This window comes from Neoarius graeffei, chromosome 3 (genome assembly GCF_027579695.1).
Source record: "Neoarius graeffei isolate fNeoGra1 chromosome 3, fNeoGra1.pri, whole genome shotgun sequence".
Lineage (NCBI taxonomy): Eukaryota > Metazoa > Chordata > Actinopteri > Siluriformes > Ariidae > Neoarius > Neoarius graeffei.
The window spans coordinates 40,860,198-40,876,713 of record NC_083571.1 but is presented as its reverse complement, the minus strand read 5'-3'; the positions used below and the strand labels follow the sequence as shown (position 1 = coordinate 40,876,713).

Below are 16,516 nucleotides of genomic sequence, written 5' to 3'. Positions count from 1 at the left end.
CAAATTCCTCTGTCCATTCCTGCTGAAAAGTACGATACTCCTCATCTTTTTTTCTTTTAGCCATCTTCTTCGTCAAAAGGGTTTCTGCAGTTAGCTAGCTGACTACTTGAAAAGGAGGGAAGTTTACTTCCTGACCTCAAAACGACCCGTGTAGGTTACGCATTATCCAATAAAAATAGAAATTTGGTGTTGTCCCGGAAGAGAGCTGTGATTGGCTCCAGCCACCTGCAACCATGAACATGAGCGGTAGAAAATGAATGGATTGAAATACATGAGAATGTTTTAAATTTTTTACGTTATTATTTTTTGATTAAAGATTTGTCTGCGCGCCAGATGCAGCCATCAAAAGAGCCACATCTGGCTCGCGAGCCATAGGTTCCCGATCCCTGCTATAGGGGAAAGTCCGGATGCCTTACTCTGTCATTAGAGCCCTCACAGCAGGGCAAATGGGTGACAATTTGGCAGCATAATTGCAGAGCCAAAGTTAATGCTAAAGCCTGCCCACAGGACCACCACTCCTATCTGCTTCACATGTCACACAGGTTTGCTCTCCTCAGTGAAGCACCCGCTGAGAAACCTGAAAGAGCTCTGGTTATAGGAGACTCTATCTTACAGCATGTGGAATTAGCTAGGACTTTAGGGGCACCAGCAGCTTTAGTTAGGTGTATACCAGGAGCCAAGGTGCCGGACATAGCAGGTCATCTTCGGGTCCGAGGCAAGCACAGGTTTTCAAAGATAGTTATTCATGCAGGAGCTAACAATATATGACTTTGTCAGTTGGAGTTTACTAAGAGTAACTTTGTAGAGGTGTTTACACTGGCGAAAGCAATGTCCAATGCTGTAATATCCTCTGGCCCCATCCCAGTGTGGCTTGGAGATGTAAATTACAGCAGGTTAGGGTCACTGAACTGCTGGATATCCAAGTGGTTCTCGGAAAACAATGTGGGCTTTATAGATAACTGGAATAATTTTGAGGGCAAGACTTGAGTCGTCACTCAGGTTCCACTATACTATACTGGGTCTGTTCCCAGAGCTAAAACAAAAATGTAGACATACTCAGAGTTTATTTTCGTAACCTAATTAACATATAATTAGCTCATACTGAATGTACAGCTAGCACCTTTGATCTAAAGATAGGGCTGCTAAATATTAGATCACTTACATCTGAAGCACCTACTGTTAATGAAATTATTACTGATCAGGAATTTAATATACTGGGTTTAACAGAAACATGGATCAAGCCAAATGAATATGTAGCATTAAATGAAGCTAATCCTCCCAGATACCACTATATACAACAGCCTCGTCTAACTGGCAGAGGCAGATATTTATAATGATAATCTAGGCATCACACAAAACTGTGAACATAAATTCAACCCATTTGAAGTTCTTTATACTAACAAAGCATATGTAATAAAAAAAATAAATTATGTCTACCCAGTCGATTCCGCTAATTATTATTTACAGATCCAAATTTTTCCCCAGAAAAAATTATCAGAGCAGTGCTACTGATGCAGGACCCAGCCTGTAAAGGCTGGCCTGGCCTGGAGGGCCCTGAAGACTGCTAGGGAGGTCCAGGGTCATGCTCCCCTGGAAAATTTTGAAATTAGAGATTTCAAATGGTGCATTGGGCAGCACGGTGGTGCAGTGGTTAGCACTGTCGCCTCACAGCAAGAAGGTCTGGGTTCGGGCCCCATGGCCGGCGAGGGCCTTTCTGTGCGGAGTTTGCATATTCTCCCCGTGGCTGCGTGGGTTTCCTCCGGGTGCTCCGGTTTCCCCTACAGTCCAAAGACATGCAGGTTAGGTTAACTGGTGACTCTAAATTGACCGTAGGTGTGAATGTGAGTGTGAATGGTTGTCTGTGTCTATGTGTCAGCCCTGTGATGACCTGGCGACTTGTCCAGGGTGTACCCCGCCTTTCGCCCATAGTCAGCTGGGATAGGCTCCAGCTTGCCTGCGACCCTGTAGAACAGGATAAAGCGGCTAGAGATAATGAGATGAGATGAAATGGTGCATTCTGGTGGCATCTAGGGCTGATTTAGGCACAATTCAACATTATTAAATTTGCTGTTTTTAACCTTGTCAAATATGCAAGGGGCAAAATTTAAAGCGCAAAAAGCATGCCTCTTCATTTTCCAATTCCAGGATACCAGGAACAGAATCGAGGTCAAATCATGCCATAGCACCATCTAGTGAACAGCACCTAGAATATGGCTCTATGTATGGTTGCCAGTGGCAGTCAGTGCACACAGCAAAACCCTTTATTTTCACTTCTGGGTTGAGTACCAGGATAGTCTAGACCTATATATGTGTCTCTATTTGCTCTACTGACTTTTCCTACCAGTTTATATTCTAGGCTCTTCCAAGAGCATTATTGCTATATTTTGAAGGGAATAAATATGCAAGTTGTTATCTGTACATATTAAAGAGATAAAATAAACAATTTCATGTGTGGTAGTTTATTATTTATGATGAAACTTTACTTTTAAATGCAAGGTTCAATCTAAATTCAAGGGGCTTAATTTGGATATGAACAATGGGTAGTCAATTTTTTTCACTTTCACCCTGATATTAAAGTTGCAGATGACAGACTGGCATAATAGCCATATTATTGTATGATATTGTGCATTTAAATCAAACAGAAAAGGTGACGCAAGCAATTTATCACCATTTGAAAAAACTTATTTTTCACATAACCGTCTGTCCGATATTACTATTTTTCTATGTACAGTGGTGCTTGAAAGTTTGTGAACCCTTTAGAATTTTCGATATTTCTGCATAAATATGATCTAAAACATCATCAGATTTTCACGAAAGTCCTAAAAGTAGATAAAGAGAACCCAGTTAAACAAATGAGACAAAAATATTGTACTTTGGTCATTTATTTGCTGAAGAAAATGATCCAATACTGCATATCTGTGAGTGGCAAAAGTATGTGAACCTTTGCTTTCAGTATCTGGTTTGATCCCCTTGTGCAGCAATAACTGCAACTAAACGTTTCCGGTAACTGTTGATCAGTCCTGCACACCAGCTTGGAGGAATTTTAGCCCATTCCTCCGTAAAGAACAGCTTCAACTCTGGAATGTTGGTGGGTTTCCTCACATGAACTGCTCGCTTCAGATCGTTCCACATCATTTCCATTGGATTAAGGTCATGACTTTGACTTGGCCATTCCAAAACATTAACTTTATTCTTCTTTAACCATTCTTTGGTAGAATGACTTGTGTGCTTAGGGTCATGGTCTTGCTGCATGACCCACCTTCTTTTGAGATTCAGTTCATGGACAGATGTCCTGACATTTTCCTTTAGAATTCGCTGGTATAATTCAGAATTCATTGTTTCCTCAATGATGGCAAGTCGTCCTGGCCCAGATGCAGCAAAACAGGCCCAAACCATGATACTACCACCACCATGTTTCACAGATGGGATAAGGTTCTTATGCTGGAATGCAGTGTTTTCCTTTCTCCAAACATAACGCTTCTCATTTAAACCAAAAAGTTCTATTTTGATCTCATCCATCCACACAACATTTTTCCAATAGCCTTCTCACATTAATATTAGCCAATGTGAGAGAGGCCTTCAGTTGCTTAGAAGTTATCCTGGGGTCCTTTGTGACCTTGCTGACTATTACACGCCTTGCTCTTGGGGTGATCTTTGTTGGTCGACCACTCCTGGGGAAGGTAACAATGGTCTTGAATTTCCTCCATTTGTACACAATCTGTCTGACTGTGGATTGGTGGAGTCCAAACTCTTTAGAGATGGTTTTGTAACCTTTTCCAGCCTGATGAGCATCAACAACGTTTTTTTCGGATGTCCTTAGAAATCTCCTTTGTTCATGCCATGATACACTTCCATAAACATGTGTTGTGAAGATCAGCCTTTGATCGATCCCTATTCTTGAAATAAAACAGGGTGCCCACTCACACCTGATTTCAATCAATGGGATGACAAACACCTGACTCTAATTTCACCTTCAAATTAACTGCTAATCCTAGAGGTTCACATACTTTTGCCACTCACAGATATGTAATATTGGATCATTTTCCTCAATAAATAAATGACCAAGTACAATATTTTTGTCTCATTTGTTTAACTGGATTCTCTTTATCTACTTTTAGGACTTGTGTGAGAATCCGATGTTTTAGGTCATATTTATGCAGAAATATAGAAAATTCTAAAGGGTTCACAAACTTTCAAGCACCACTGTATACAATTTCAGTTGCTCAACAGTTTGGGATCTCCTTTGTCGTATTTTGCACTTAATAATGCACCAAAAGTTTTAAATGGGAGACAGGTCTGGACTACAGGCAGGCCAATTTAGCACCTGGGCTCTTTTATTCCAGAGCCATGCAGTTTTATTGTGCAGAAAGCAGTTTGACATTGTCTTGCTGAAAGAAGGAAGGCCTTCTCTGAAAATGATTTTGTCTGGATGGCACCATATTGCTATGAAATGTGTATATATCATTCAGCATTCATGATACCTTCCCAAATGTACATGCTACCCATGTCATGTGCACTAATGCACCCTCATGCCATCACAGATGCTGGCTTTTGAACTGTGCACTGATGATAAGCTGGATGGTCCCTTTCCTGTCTATGATTTCTTAAAAGAATTTCTATTTTTGGTCCATCAGACCTAGGGACAATTTTCCACTGTGCCTCAGTCCATCGTAAAAGAGCTCAGACCCAGAGAAGGTGGTGGTGTTTCTGGATATTGTTTAAAGATGGTTTTAACTTATGTGTCGATATTATGTACCATACATGATGTGATCTCCAAATTCTTTGCAATTTTACATTGAGGCACGTTATTCTTAAATTGTTACACTGTTTGCCCTTGCAGTCTTTCGCAGAGTAGTGAACCCTTCCCCAGCTTTACTTTCTTTACTTGCTCTTTTTATACCCAATCATGTTACTGGCCTGTTGCCAATGAACCTACTTAATTTTTTTAACATTACACAACTTTTCCAGTCTTTTCTTTCCCCTGTCCCAACTTTTTTGAAACTTGTTGCCGACACAAAATTCAAAATGAGTATATATATTTTTAAAAAACAAACAAGATTTCTCAGCTACAACATCTGATATGTCGCCTTTGTACTATTTTCAATTAAATATAGGGTTTCCATGATTTGCAAATAATCACATTGTTTACCACAGGTGCTAAAGAAGGCAACTGGACTTGCTTGAAATTCTTGAAGATGTTTTACCTCTCATCTGAAAGGCTTCTTCAGTTCTGTCTGACTTGTGAGGAGTTCCAGGTATTTATCCTCTAGTGGGACTAAAAGCAACCCTAAGGAGAGTTGTTGAGGTCATATGGGTCGTTGACCCTCTCAGGCCCTGTCCACACGGCAACGGATTCAGGTGACTCCGATACAATTGCTTATCGTTTAGGCCTGGCGTCCACACGGCACCGGCGTTTTGGGTGCCCAAAACGCAATCTTTTTGAGAACGGGTTCCAGAGTGGAAAGATCTGGCAACGTTGCCGTTGTGAAGTTGTCTGGATGAGTAGAACGGATTTGTTTACGATGACATCACAACCACATGACTGTGAGTGCTTCACGCCGGGTAGAAGTGTAACGAACTCGATGCGAGTTGTCAACAAATCCTATAACTTGGTTCATGAAACGCGCTTACAAAATATTTTCACTGTGAATATTTATTGTGTAATGGTGCAAAGAGAGAGAGAGAGAGAGAGAGAGAGAGAGAGAGAGACTCTGCCCTTAGGGCAGAGTCAATCCCGCCAGCAAAAATAGGGAAAAAAAGGAGCGATCTCACCTCTTCAGATGTTGGTTTACAGTAAGTCCTACAATACATTCCTCAAAAAGGGCGTAGAAGAGCAAATTAATCCATCAACGTGTAGCATTCAATTTATTCCGGACCATTAAAGACGCCGCCTTCCGCGTAGAATCATACGTCATCCTCGCCGCCATATTGGATAGGTCAAAGCGAAGAATAAAGATTCATGTGCTGCGTTTAACTGTACCAACAGGTTTACCGTCCAAACGAGATCACATGGGATTACCTTTCACAGGTGAGAAACAACAAATTAATCCATCAACGTGTAGCATTCAATTTATTCCGGACCATTAAAGACGCTGTCTTCCGTGTAGAATCATACGTCATCCTCCCCGCCATATTGGATAGGTCAAAGCGGAGAATAAAGATTAGCTGCGTTTAACTGTACCGTCCAAACGGGATCACATGGGATTACCTTTCACAGGTGAGACTGGAAAAATACTTTTCATTGTATTTGGTCATTATAATGTAATTTTACGAATAGATTTTCCTGACTTTGTGGCTAATATGAAGTCTCGCGCATAATAGTTTATGCGCATGCGTCCTTACTTCTTCTCTTCTTCTGGTGTCTCCGAAGGGACCGTCTTACAGCGCCCCTAGAGGTGTGGCATGTGTATTGCATCGTTTTCAGCAAGCGTTGCGTTGCCATATGGACCTGATATTTTACTGATCGTTGCCCATTTGGTCGCGATATATTTTTAAATAACATCTCGTTGCCGTTGTCGTGTGGATGTAGCCTCAGTCATCCTATAGGTGTTAGGGTCACTGGAGGCCAGGTGTGAACGGTGTTAGCAGCCTAGAGAGTTGTTAGGGTGATCTGTGGACCCTAACGACTCTCTAGGCTGCTAACACTGTTCACACCCGGCCTCCAGTGACCTTAACACCTACAGGATGACTGAGGCTACATTCACACGACAAAGGCAACGAGATGTTATTTAAAAATATATCGCGTCCAAATGGGCAACGATCAGTAAAATATCAGGTCCATATGGCAACGCAACGCTTGCTGAAAACGATGCAATACACATGCCACACCTCTAGGGGCGCTGTAAGACGGTCCCTTCGGAGACACCAGAACAATAGAAGAAGTAAGGACGCATGCGCATAAACTATTATGCGCGAGACTTCATATTAGCCACAAAGTCAGGAAAATCTGTTCGTAAAATTACATTATAATGACCAAATACAATGAAAAGTATTTTTCCAGTCTCACCTGTGAAAGGTAATCCCATGTGATCTCGTTTGGACGGTAAACCTGTTGGTACAGTTAAACGCAGCACATGAATGAGGCATCTTTATTCTCCGCTTTGACCTATCCAATATGGCGGGGAGGATGACGTATGATTCTACGCGGAAGGCGGCGTCTTTAATGGTCCGGAATAAATTGAATGCTACACGTTGATGGATTAATTTGTTGTTCTACGCCCTTTTTGAGGAATGTATTGTAGGACTTAAACCAACATCTGAAGAGGTGAGATCGCTCCTTTTTTTCCCTATTTTTGCTGGCGGGATTGACTCTGCCCTAAGGGCTATTTTCTCTCTCTCTCTCTCTCTCTCTCACTTTGCACCATTACACAATAAATATTCACAGTGAAAATATTTTGTAAGCGCGTTTCATGAACCAAGTTATAGGATTTGTTGACAACTCGCATCGAGTTCATTACACTTCTACCCGGCGTGAAGCACTCACAGTCATGTGGTTGTGACATCATCGTAAACAAATCTGTTCTACTCATCCAGACGACTTCACAACGGCAACGTTGCCAGATCTTTCCACTCTGAAACCCGTTCTCAAAAAGATTGCGTTTTGGGCACCCAAAACGCCGGTGCCGTGTGGACGCCAGGCCTAAACGATAAGCAATTGTATCGGAGTCACCTGAATCCGTTGCCGTGTGGACAGGGCCTGAGAGGGTCAACGACCCATGTGACCTCAACGACTCTCCTTAGGGTTGCTTTTGGTCCGCTAGAGCAGTGTTTCCCAACCACTGTGCCGTGGCACATTAGTGTGCCGTGAGAGATCATCAGGTGTACCGTGGGACATTATCCAATTTCACTTAATTGTTCCAAGAATTATTTACTTACTGCAAATAATTTGTCTTCATTCGTCTACGCCAGCGACATATAGGGACCAGCAGAACAATTAAATACTCTTCCAATAGATGGCAGCAGGTAGCTAATTAACCTGTGTATCTACCTGTTGCCATTCAAACAATAGAATTAGTAATGCTTCGGGTGTGACAGTGGTGATAGCGATAGCAGGGATGAGTTTTCCACTTTTCGGCGGATTTCCGCTTTTTCTGAGTAAAAATCGACCTTTTTATATTATGCCAAATCCGTTGAGAATTTTTTTTTCATTTATTGAGGGGGGTTGAGGTATGTTCCTTCATGATACTCAAGTGTAATTCATTCCTACGACGATGTTACATGTTTACATTTTCGCCATCTTTAGTCTCGCTAAGTCTCGTGGTAGAATACGTGTTATCTACAATGTAATTGGCCAAAACATTGATGGCGAGAGCATGATAGCCAATCATAACAGTTCTTACAAAAGAGAGGACTGACAAGCTTTTGTCTTTGGCCAAAAAGCTGAAGAAGTCGAAATGATCAAATGAAAATGAGAAGTGACTGTGAACTATAAATAATTGTATAAAGTGTACATAGACATTATCCCATAAACTTAGCATTCGTTTAATTTAATACATTGAACATGTACAACCCCGATTCCAAAAAAGTTGGGACAAAGTACAAATTGTAAATAAAAACGGAATGCAATGATGTGGAAGTTTCAAAATTCCATATTTTATTCAGAACAGAACATAGATGACACATCAAATGTTTAAACTGAGAAAATGTATCATTTAAAGAGAAAAATTAGGTGATTTTAAATTTCATGACAACACCACATCTCAAAAAAGTTGGAACAAGGCCATGTTTACCACTGTGTGACATCCCCTTTTCTCTTTACAACAGTCTGTAAACGTCTGGGGACTGAGGAGACAAGTTGCTCAAGTTTAGGGATAGGAATCTTAACCCATTCTTGTCTAATGTAGGATTCTAGTTGCTCAACTGTCTTAGGTCTTTTTTGTCGTATCTTCCGTTTTATGATGCGCCAAATGTTTTCTATGGGTGAAAGATCTGGACTGCAGGCTGGCCAGTTCAGTACCCGGACCCTTCTTCTATGCAGCCATGATGCTGTAATTGATGCTGTATGTGGTTTGGCATTGTCATGTTGGAAAATGCAAGGTCTTCCCTGAAAGAGACGTCGTCTGGATGGGAGCATATGTTGCTCTAGAACCTGGATATACCTTTCAGCATTGATGGTGTCTTTCCAGATGTGTAAGCTGCCCATGCCACACGCACTAATGCAGCCCCATACCATCAGAGATGCAGGCTTCTGAACTGAGCGCTGATAACAACTTGGGTCGTCCTTCTCCTCTTTAGTCCGAATGACACGGCGTCCCTGATTTCCATAAAGAACTTCAAATTTTGATTCGTCTGACCACAGAACAGTTTTCCACTTTGCCACAGTCCATTTTAAATGAGCCTTGGCCCAGAGAAGATGTCTGCGCTTCTGGATCATGTTTAGATACGGCTTCTTCTTTGAACTATAGAGTTTTAGCTGGCAACGGCGGCTGGCACGGTGAATTGTGTTCACAGATAATGTTCTCTGGAAATATTCCTGAGCCCATTTTGTGATTTCCAATACAAAAACATGCCTGTATGTGATGCAGTGCCATCTAAGGGCCCGAAGATCACGGGCACCCAGTATGGTTTTCCGGCCTTGACCCTTACGCACAGAGATTCTTCCAGATTCTCTGAATCTTTTGATGATATTATGCACTGTAGATGATGATATGTTCAAACTCTTTGCAATTTTACACTGCCGAACTCCTTTCTGGGGACTTCAATGCTCACGTGGGCGATGACAGTGACACCTGGAGGGGCGTGGTTGGGAGGAACGGCCTCCCCGATCTGAACCCGAGTGGTGTTTTGTTATTGGACTTCTGTGCTAGTCACAGTTTGTCCATAACGAACACCATGTTCGAGCATAGGGGTGTCCATAAGTGCACGTGGCACCAGGACACCTTAGGTCGGAGGTCGATGATCGACTTTGTAGTCGTGTCATCTGATCTCCGACCCTATGTCTTGGACACTCGGGTGAAGAGAGGGGCTGAGTTGTCAACTGATCACCACCTGGTGGTGAGTTGGATCCGCTGGCGGAGGAGGAAGCTGGTCAGACCTGGCAGGCCCAAACGTATGGTGAGGGTCTGCTGGGAACGTCTGGCCGAGCACTCTGTTGGGGAGGTCTTTAACTCCCACCTCCGGGAGAGCTTTTCCCAGCTTCCGAGGGAGGCGGGGGACATTGAGTCTGAGTGGACCATGTTCTCTACCTCCATTGTGGATGCAGCTGTTCGGAGCTGTGGCCGCAAGGTCTCCGGTGCCTGTCGTGGCGGCAATCCCCGAACCCGGTGGTGGACACCGGAAGTAAGGGATGCCGTCAAGCTGAAGAAGGAGTCCTATCGGGCCATGTTGACCTCCAGGACTCCTGAGGCAGCCGACGGGTATCGGCAGGCCAGGCGTGCTGCAGCTCGGGCAGTTACGGAGGCAAAAACTCGGAACTGGGAGGAGTTCGGGGAGGCCATGGAGAAGGACTATCGGTCGGCCTCGAAGAAATTCTGGCAAACCGTCCGGCGCCTCAGGAGGGGGAAGCAGTACTCTGCCAACACTGTTTACAGTGCGGGTGGGGAGCTGTTGACCTCGACTGGGGACATTGTCGGGCGGTGGAAGGAATACTTTGAGGATCTCCTCAATCCCACCGTCATGTCTTCCACTGAGGAGACTGAGGCTGATGACTCAGAGGTGGACTCGTCCATTACCCAAGCCGAAGTCACTGAGGTGGTTTGCAAGCTCCTCGGTGGCAAGGCACCGGGGGTGGATGAGATCCGCCCTGAGTATCTCAAGTCTCTGGATGTTGTGGGGCTGTCTTGGTTGACACGCCTCTGCAACATCGCGTGGCGGTCGGGGACAGTGCCTCTGGAGTGGCAGACTGGGGTGGTGGTCCCTCTTTTTAAGAAAGGGGACCGGAGAGTGTGCTCCAATTATAGGGGAATCACACTTCTCAGCCTCCCAGGGAAAGTTTACTCCAGGGTACTGGAGAGGAGAATTCGACCAATAGTCGAACCTCGGATCCAGGAGGAACAATGCGGTTTTCGTCCTGGTCGCGGAACACTGGACCAGCTCTATACCCTTCATAGGGTGCTCGAGGGTTCATGGGAGTTTGCCCAACCAGTCCACATGTGCTTTGTGGATCTGGAGAAGGCATTCGACCGTGTCCCCCGTGGTATTCTGTGGGGGGTGCTTCGGGAGTATGGGGTTCGGGGCTCTTTGCTAAGGGCTGTCCGGTCCCTGTACGAACGGAGCAGGAGTCTGGTTCGCATTGCCGGCAGTAAGTCAGACCTGTTCCCAGTGCATGTTGGACTCCATCAGGGCTGCCCTTTGTCACCGGTTCTGTTCATAATTTTTATGGACAGAATTTCGAGGCGCAGCCAGGGGCCGGAAGGAATCCTGTTTGGGAACCACAGGATTTCATCTCTGCTTTTTGCGGATGATGTTGTCCTGTTGGCTTCTTCAAACCAGGACCTTCAGCATGCACTGGGGCGGTTTGCAGTCGAGTGTGAAGCGGCTGGGATGAGAATCAGCACCTCCAAGTCCGAGGCCATGGTTCTCGACCGGAAAAGGGTGGCTTGCCCTCTCCAGGTTGGTGGAGAAGTCCTGCCTCAAGTGGAGGAGTTTAAGTATCTCGGGATCTTGTTCACGAGTGAGGGAAGGATGGAGCGTGAGATCGACAGGCGGATCGGTGCAGCCTCCGCAGTGATGCGGTCGCTTTACCGGTCCGTCGTGGTGAAGAAGGAGCTGAGCCAAAAGGCGAAGCTCTCAATTTACCGGTCGATCTACGTTCCGACTCTCACCTATGGTCATGAGCTTTGGGTAATGACAGAAAGAACAAGATCGCGGATACAAGCGGCTGAAATGAGTTTCCTTCACAGGGTGGCTGGGCGCTCCCTTAGAGAGAGGGTGAGAAGCACAGTCACTCGGGAGGAGCTCGGAGTAGAGCCGCTGCTCCTCCACATCGAGAGGAACCAGCTGAGGTGGCTCGGGCATCTTTTTCGGATGCCTCCTGGACGCCTCCCTGGGGAGGTGTTCCAGGCATGTCCCCCCGGGAGGAGGCCCCGGGGAAGACCCAGGACACGCTGGAGGGACTATGTCTCTCGGCTGGCCTGGGAACGCCTCGGTGTTCTTCCCGAGGAGCTGGCTGAGGTGTCTGGGGAAAGAGAAGTTTGGGCTTCCATGCTTAGACTGCTGCCTCCGCGACCCGGTCCTGGATAAGCGGAAGAAGACGAGACGAGACGAGAAACTCCTTTCTGATATTGCTCCACTATTTGTCAGTGCAGAATTAGGGGAATTGGTGATCCTCTTCCCATCTTTACTTCTGAGAGCCGCTGCCACTCCAAGATGCTCTTTTTATACCCAGTCATGTTAATGACCTATTGCCAATTGACCTAATGAGTTGCAATTTGGTCCTCCAGCTGTTCCTTTTTTGTACCTTTAACTTTTCCAGCCTCTTATTGCCCCTGTCCCAACTTTTGTGAGATGTGTTGCTGTCATGAAATTTCAAATGAGCCAATATTTGGCATGAAATTTCAAAATGTCTCACTTTCGACATTTGATATGTTGTCTATGTTCTATTGTGAATACAATATCAGTTTTTGAGATTTGTAAATTACTGCATTCCGTTTTTATTTACAATTTGTACTTTGTCCCAACTTTTTTGGAATCGGGGTTGTATATGATAGGTAGTCAGTAAATCTGAATTAATGCTGACAGTTTTGAAAACTTAAATATTTCAAAAGACTTTTTGAAGAAATCATATGCAACTAATGAGGACATAGGGAGAAAAGGTCAGTCACCCTAAGAAATTTTATTTAACATATGAACATTTTGATAATTAATAGAACTTAAGTTTAATGTGAATTTAGTTTGTCATTTTTGTTGATCATAAATTATAACCATACCCTTGAATGTAGAATGTGATTTTATTTTGAATTCAAACAATACTCCTATTGATTTGAAACATATTTTCATGTAAATATATAAAAAAGACAACAGATTTTTTTTATCTACTACAGCTCAGATTGCAGGAAAAGTGGTTTGTAAGGCCTTATTTTTCAAAATTTTCCTGGGGGGTACCTATCCCCCCCGTTGGCTTTGGCATATATTAGTTTGTTTGTTTGTTTGTTTGTTGGTGTGCCGTGGGATTTTTCAAATGTAAAACATGTGCCGTGGCTCAAGAAAGGTTGGGAAACACTGCACTAGAGGACAACTATCTGAAACTCCCCACTCGTCAGACAGAACTGAAGAAGCTTTTCGGATGAGAGGTGAAACATCTTCAAGAATTTCAAGCATGTCCAGTTGCCTTCTTTAGCACCTACAGTTTACTATGACCTGGATGACTGAGAACCTTCAAGGACATAATTACATTGTTTTTATTTACGTTTCACACAGCATCCCAAACATTTTTGGAATTGGGGTTATATCAGTAGTAAAGTAATTTTAAATGTTTCTTACATTGATGTAATCCATGACACATGAGCAAAGGAAAGCTTTGATGAAATTATAGTTATCCTTTAAAAGTAATTACATTTAGTTTTACTATACACACACACACACACACACAGAGTATAAAATCTTTCTGTAAAATTAGAGAAAAATACTGGCAGCAGTTTCACCAGTAACATTGTTTTTTACAGTTTTGATACTGTAAATATATTTACAATAACTTACTGTATATCTTAGTAACCACACTATTACAGTGATGCTCTGTAAAATTACAGTATGACTTAGCATGTTTTTGGTGATGTTTCTTTATATAAAGGTTTTGTGATGGAGCATGTTTTTCTTACTTTCATTTTTAAAAGCATTTTAGATGTTTTCCAGTTCAGACTGTTATTTGCAATCAAGTAAGTTAGTGCCAGCTTAGTGGTCTTAATAAAGCATGGCATATAACCAACGTGGTCAAGGATTACAATTTCTCTCACTTTAAAGATGATTATTCATTACTGAAACGTGTTTCCCCTCAACCAGTTATGTTCGTCAACAATGTCTTCTCACTTGCTTAAAACCTCCAACCATTTAACTCTTCCCCTGATATTTTCATATGCTTAATCATGAGGAAATAATTGAAAATTTGAAAGATAAAATAGTATTGTCAATTCAACGTTAACATATAATTTGTCTGGATTTTATTAGTCACTGTTCATAGTTACCAACAAAAAAAGTTACCTTTTTTGTCCTTTTATTTATTCATTCAGAAATTTTGTTTGCAAGCGCTTTTAAACCAATGGCAGCAACATCTGTATGGGGACAGATGTTGATGCATCATATGGAAACAATCATGCTTCGACGCTAACGTCTGTAGCCTATGCTTGCATCATCCCACGTCATATATTATACCTAATTATTCTGTATTCAAAGCGCTTTAAATGCAAAGATGGAGACTGCTGATAAGCAGCGCTAATGATATGCATGGGGCAATATTCAGCAATGTACTTTTGACTTTGTCCTACCTTTGTAAGCTGCGCTATTTTCTTGCACATTCTGGTGTGCATTTGATAATCGTAAAGCTCTTCTTCTACGCTGGAGAAATCTGCAGCGGTACCGTTACACGCATCCGGTGGCAGGCTCATCTTCCACGAGCTAGACGTCATAACCCTGGAGCCAAGTCTTCTTTTAGAATATGCTGACAAATCACAAATCCGACGACTACGGTGCGCTCCTTAAATCACTTCTAGGTATTTCAGCCTAAAAGTATTCGTTTAGCCGAACGTTCCGCGAGCGATAGCGAACGACATTCTATGACGAGTTGTCCGTTGGTTGACCCGAGTACTCTGTGAAATCAAAGTCTAATTTTATTGGCTAGACGTTGCTTCTCCCCTGCCCTATCCGGCTGTGCAGAACACGCAGCAACAGCATGCACGCCTGGCGAGGCGCCTGTATTCGCAAGGCGGTGACGACGTGATTTTATGGAAGGCCAAAACTTTGGATTCTGATGGTGTTTCCACGTCGACGCATTTTGGCACATTGTATTCTCGTGGTCGGGGTGGAAAATGCTTAAGTAATACTTACATCCATCCATCATCTGTAGCCGCTTATCCTGTTCTACAAGGTTGCAGGCAAGCTGGAGCCTATCCCAGCTGACTATGGGCGAGAGGCGGGGTAAACTCTGGACAAGTCACCAGGTTATCACATGCCCCTTTTCCACGAAAGCAGTTCCAGGGCTGGTTTGGGGCCAGTGCTTAGTTTGGAACTGGGTTTTCTGTTTCCACTGACAAAGAACTGGCTCTGGGGCCAGAAAAACCAGTTCCAGGCTAGCACCAACTCTCTGCTGGGCCAGAGGAAAGAACCGCTTACGTCAGCGGGCGGGGGGGGGCGGAGTTGTTAAGACCAACCACAATCGCAAGACCGCAAAAGGTCGCCATTTTTAAGCGACGAGAAGCAGCAGCTGTACAAACGCGAAGTCATCCATTATTGTTGTTGTTGCTTCGATATTCGCGCCAAGGTTTATGCAAACGCAGCGATGTAACTGACGTATACAGCGACGTAATGACGTGGCTCCCCTTAGCACCACAAACTATGGAAAAGCAAACTGGTTCTCAGCTGGCTCGCAAGTTGAACGAGTTGTGAACCAGCACCAGCCCCGAACCAGCCCTGGAACTGGTAACAGAGACAAATAACCATTCACACCTATGGTCAATTTAGAGCCACCAATTAACCTAACCTGCATGCCTTTGGACAGTGGGGGAAACCGGAAGAAACCCACGCAGACACTGGGAGAACATGCAAACTCCACACAGAAAGGCCCTCGCTGGCCGCTGGGCTCGAACCCAGGACCTTCTTGCTGTGAGCCGACAGTGCTAACCACTACACCACTGTGCCGCCCTTAAGTAATACTTCCATCCATCCATCCATTATCTGTAGCCGCTTATCCTGCTCGACAGGGCCGCAGGCAAGCTGGAGCCTATCCCAGCTGACTATTGGCGAGAGGTGGGGTACACCCTGGACAAGTCGCCAGGTTATCACAGGGCTGACACAGAGACAAACAACCATTCACACTCGCATTCACACCTATGGTCAATTTAGAGCCACCAATTAACCTAACCTGCATGTCTTTGGTGTTTTCACGTCGACACATTTTGGCAGATTATATTCTCGTGGTCGGGGTGGAAAATGCTTAAGTAATACTTCCATCCATCCATCTTCTGTAGCCGCTTATCCTGTTCTATAGGGTTTTCACATTGACGCATTTTGGCACTTTGTATTCTCGTGGTGGAAAATGCTTAAGTAATACTTCCATCCATTACTGGACTGTGGGGGAAACCAGAGCACCCGGAGGAAACCCATGCAGACAACATGCAAACTCCACCCAGAAAGGCCCTCGCCGGCCGCAAACGCAGGACCTTCTTGCTGTGAGGCGACAGTGCTAACCACTACACCACCGTGTCACCCTTAAGTAATACTTATTTTGGCATATTTATACTTTACTTGAGTATTGTTGAAACAGAATAATTTACTTTGCATTAATCACTGTCCAGTTAAAAAAATTATTTAAAAAATTACTCATTATATTTGTATTTAGACCTTTGGAGTAGTCAATATAAATCACAAA

General features: G+C 43.8%; 1 protein-coding gene across 3 annotated transcripts in view; it reads right to left on the bottom strand.

The window, feature by feature from the left end:
• fam184b (family with sequence similarity 184 member B) overlaps positions 1 to 14,724 on the bottom strand; it is a 295,639-nt gene extending 280,915 nt beyond the window's left edge. For all 3 annotated transcript variants that reach the window (XM_060916853.1, XM_060916852.1, XM_060916851.1), the window contains exon 1: positions 14,418 to 14,724. In XM_060916853.1, coding sequence (XP_060772836.1) covers positions 14,418 to 14,558 — 141 coding nt within the window. In that variant the 5' untranslated portion in view covers positions 14,559 to 14,724. The remainder of the gene's footprint in view (positions 1 to 14,417) is intronic.
• Between the last annotated feature and the right edge of the window lie 1,792 nt (positions 14,725 to 16,516).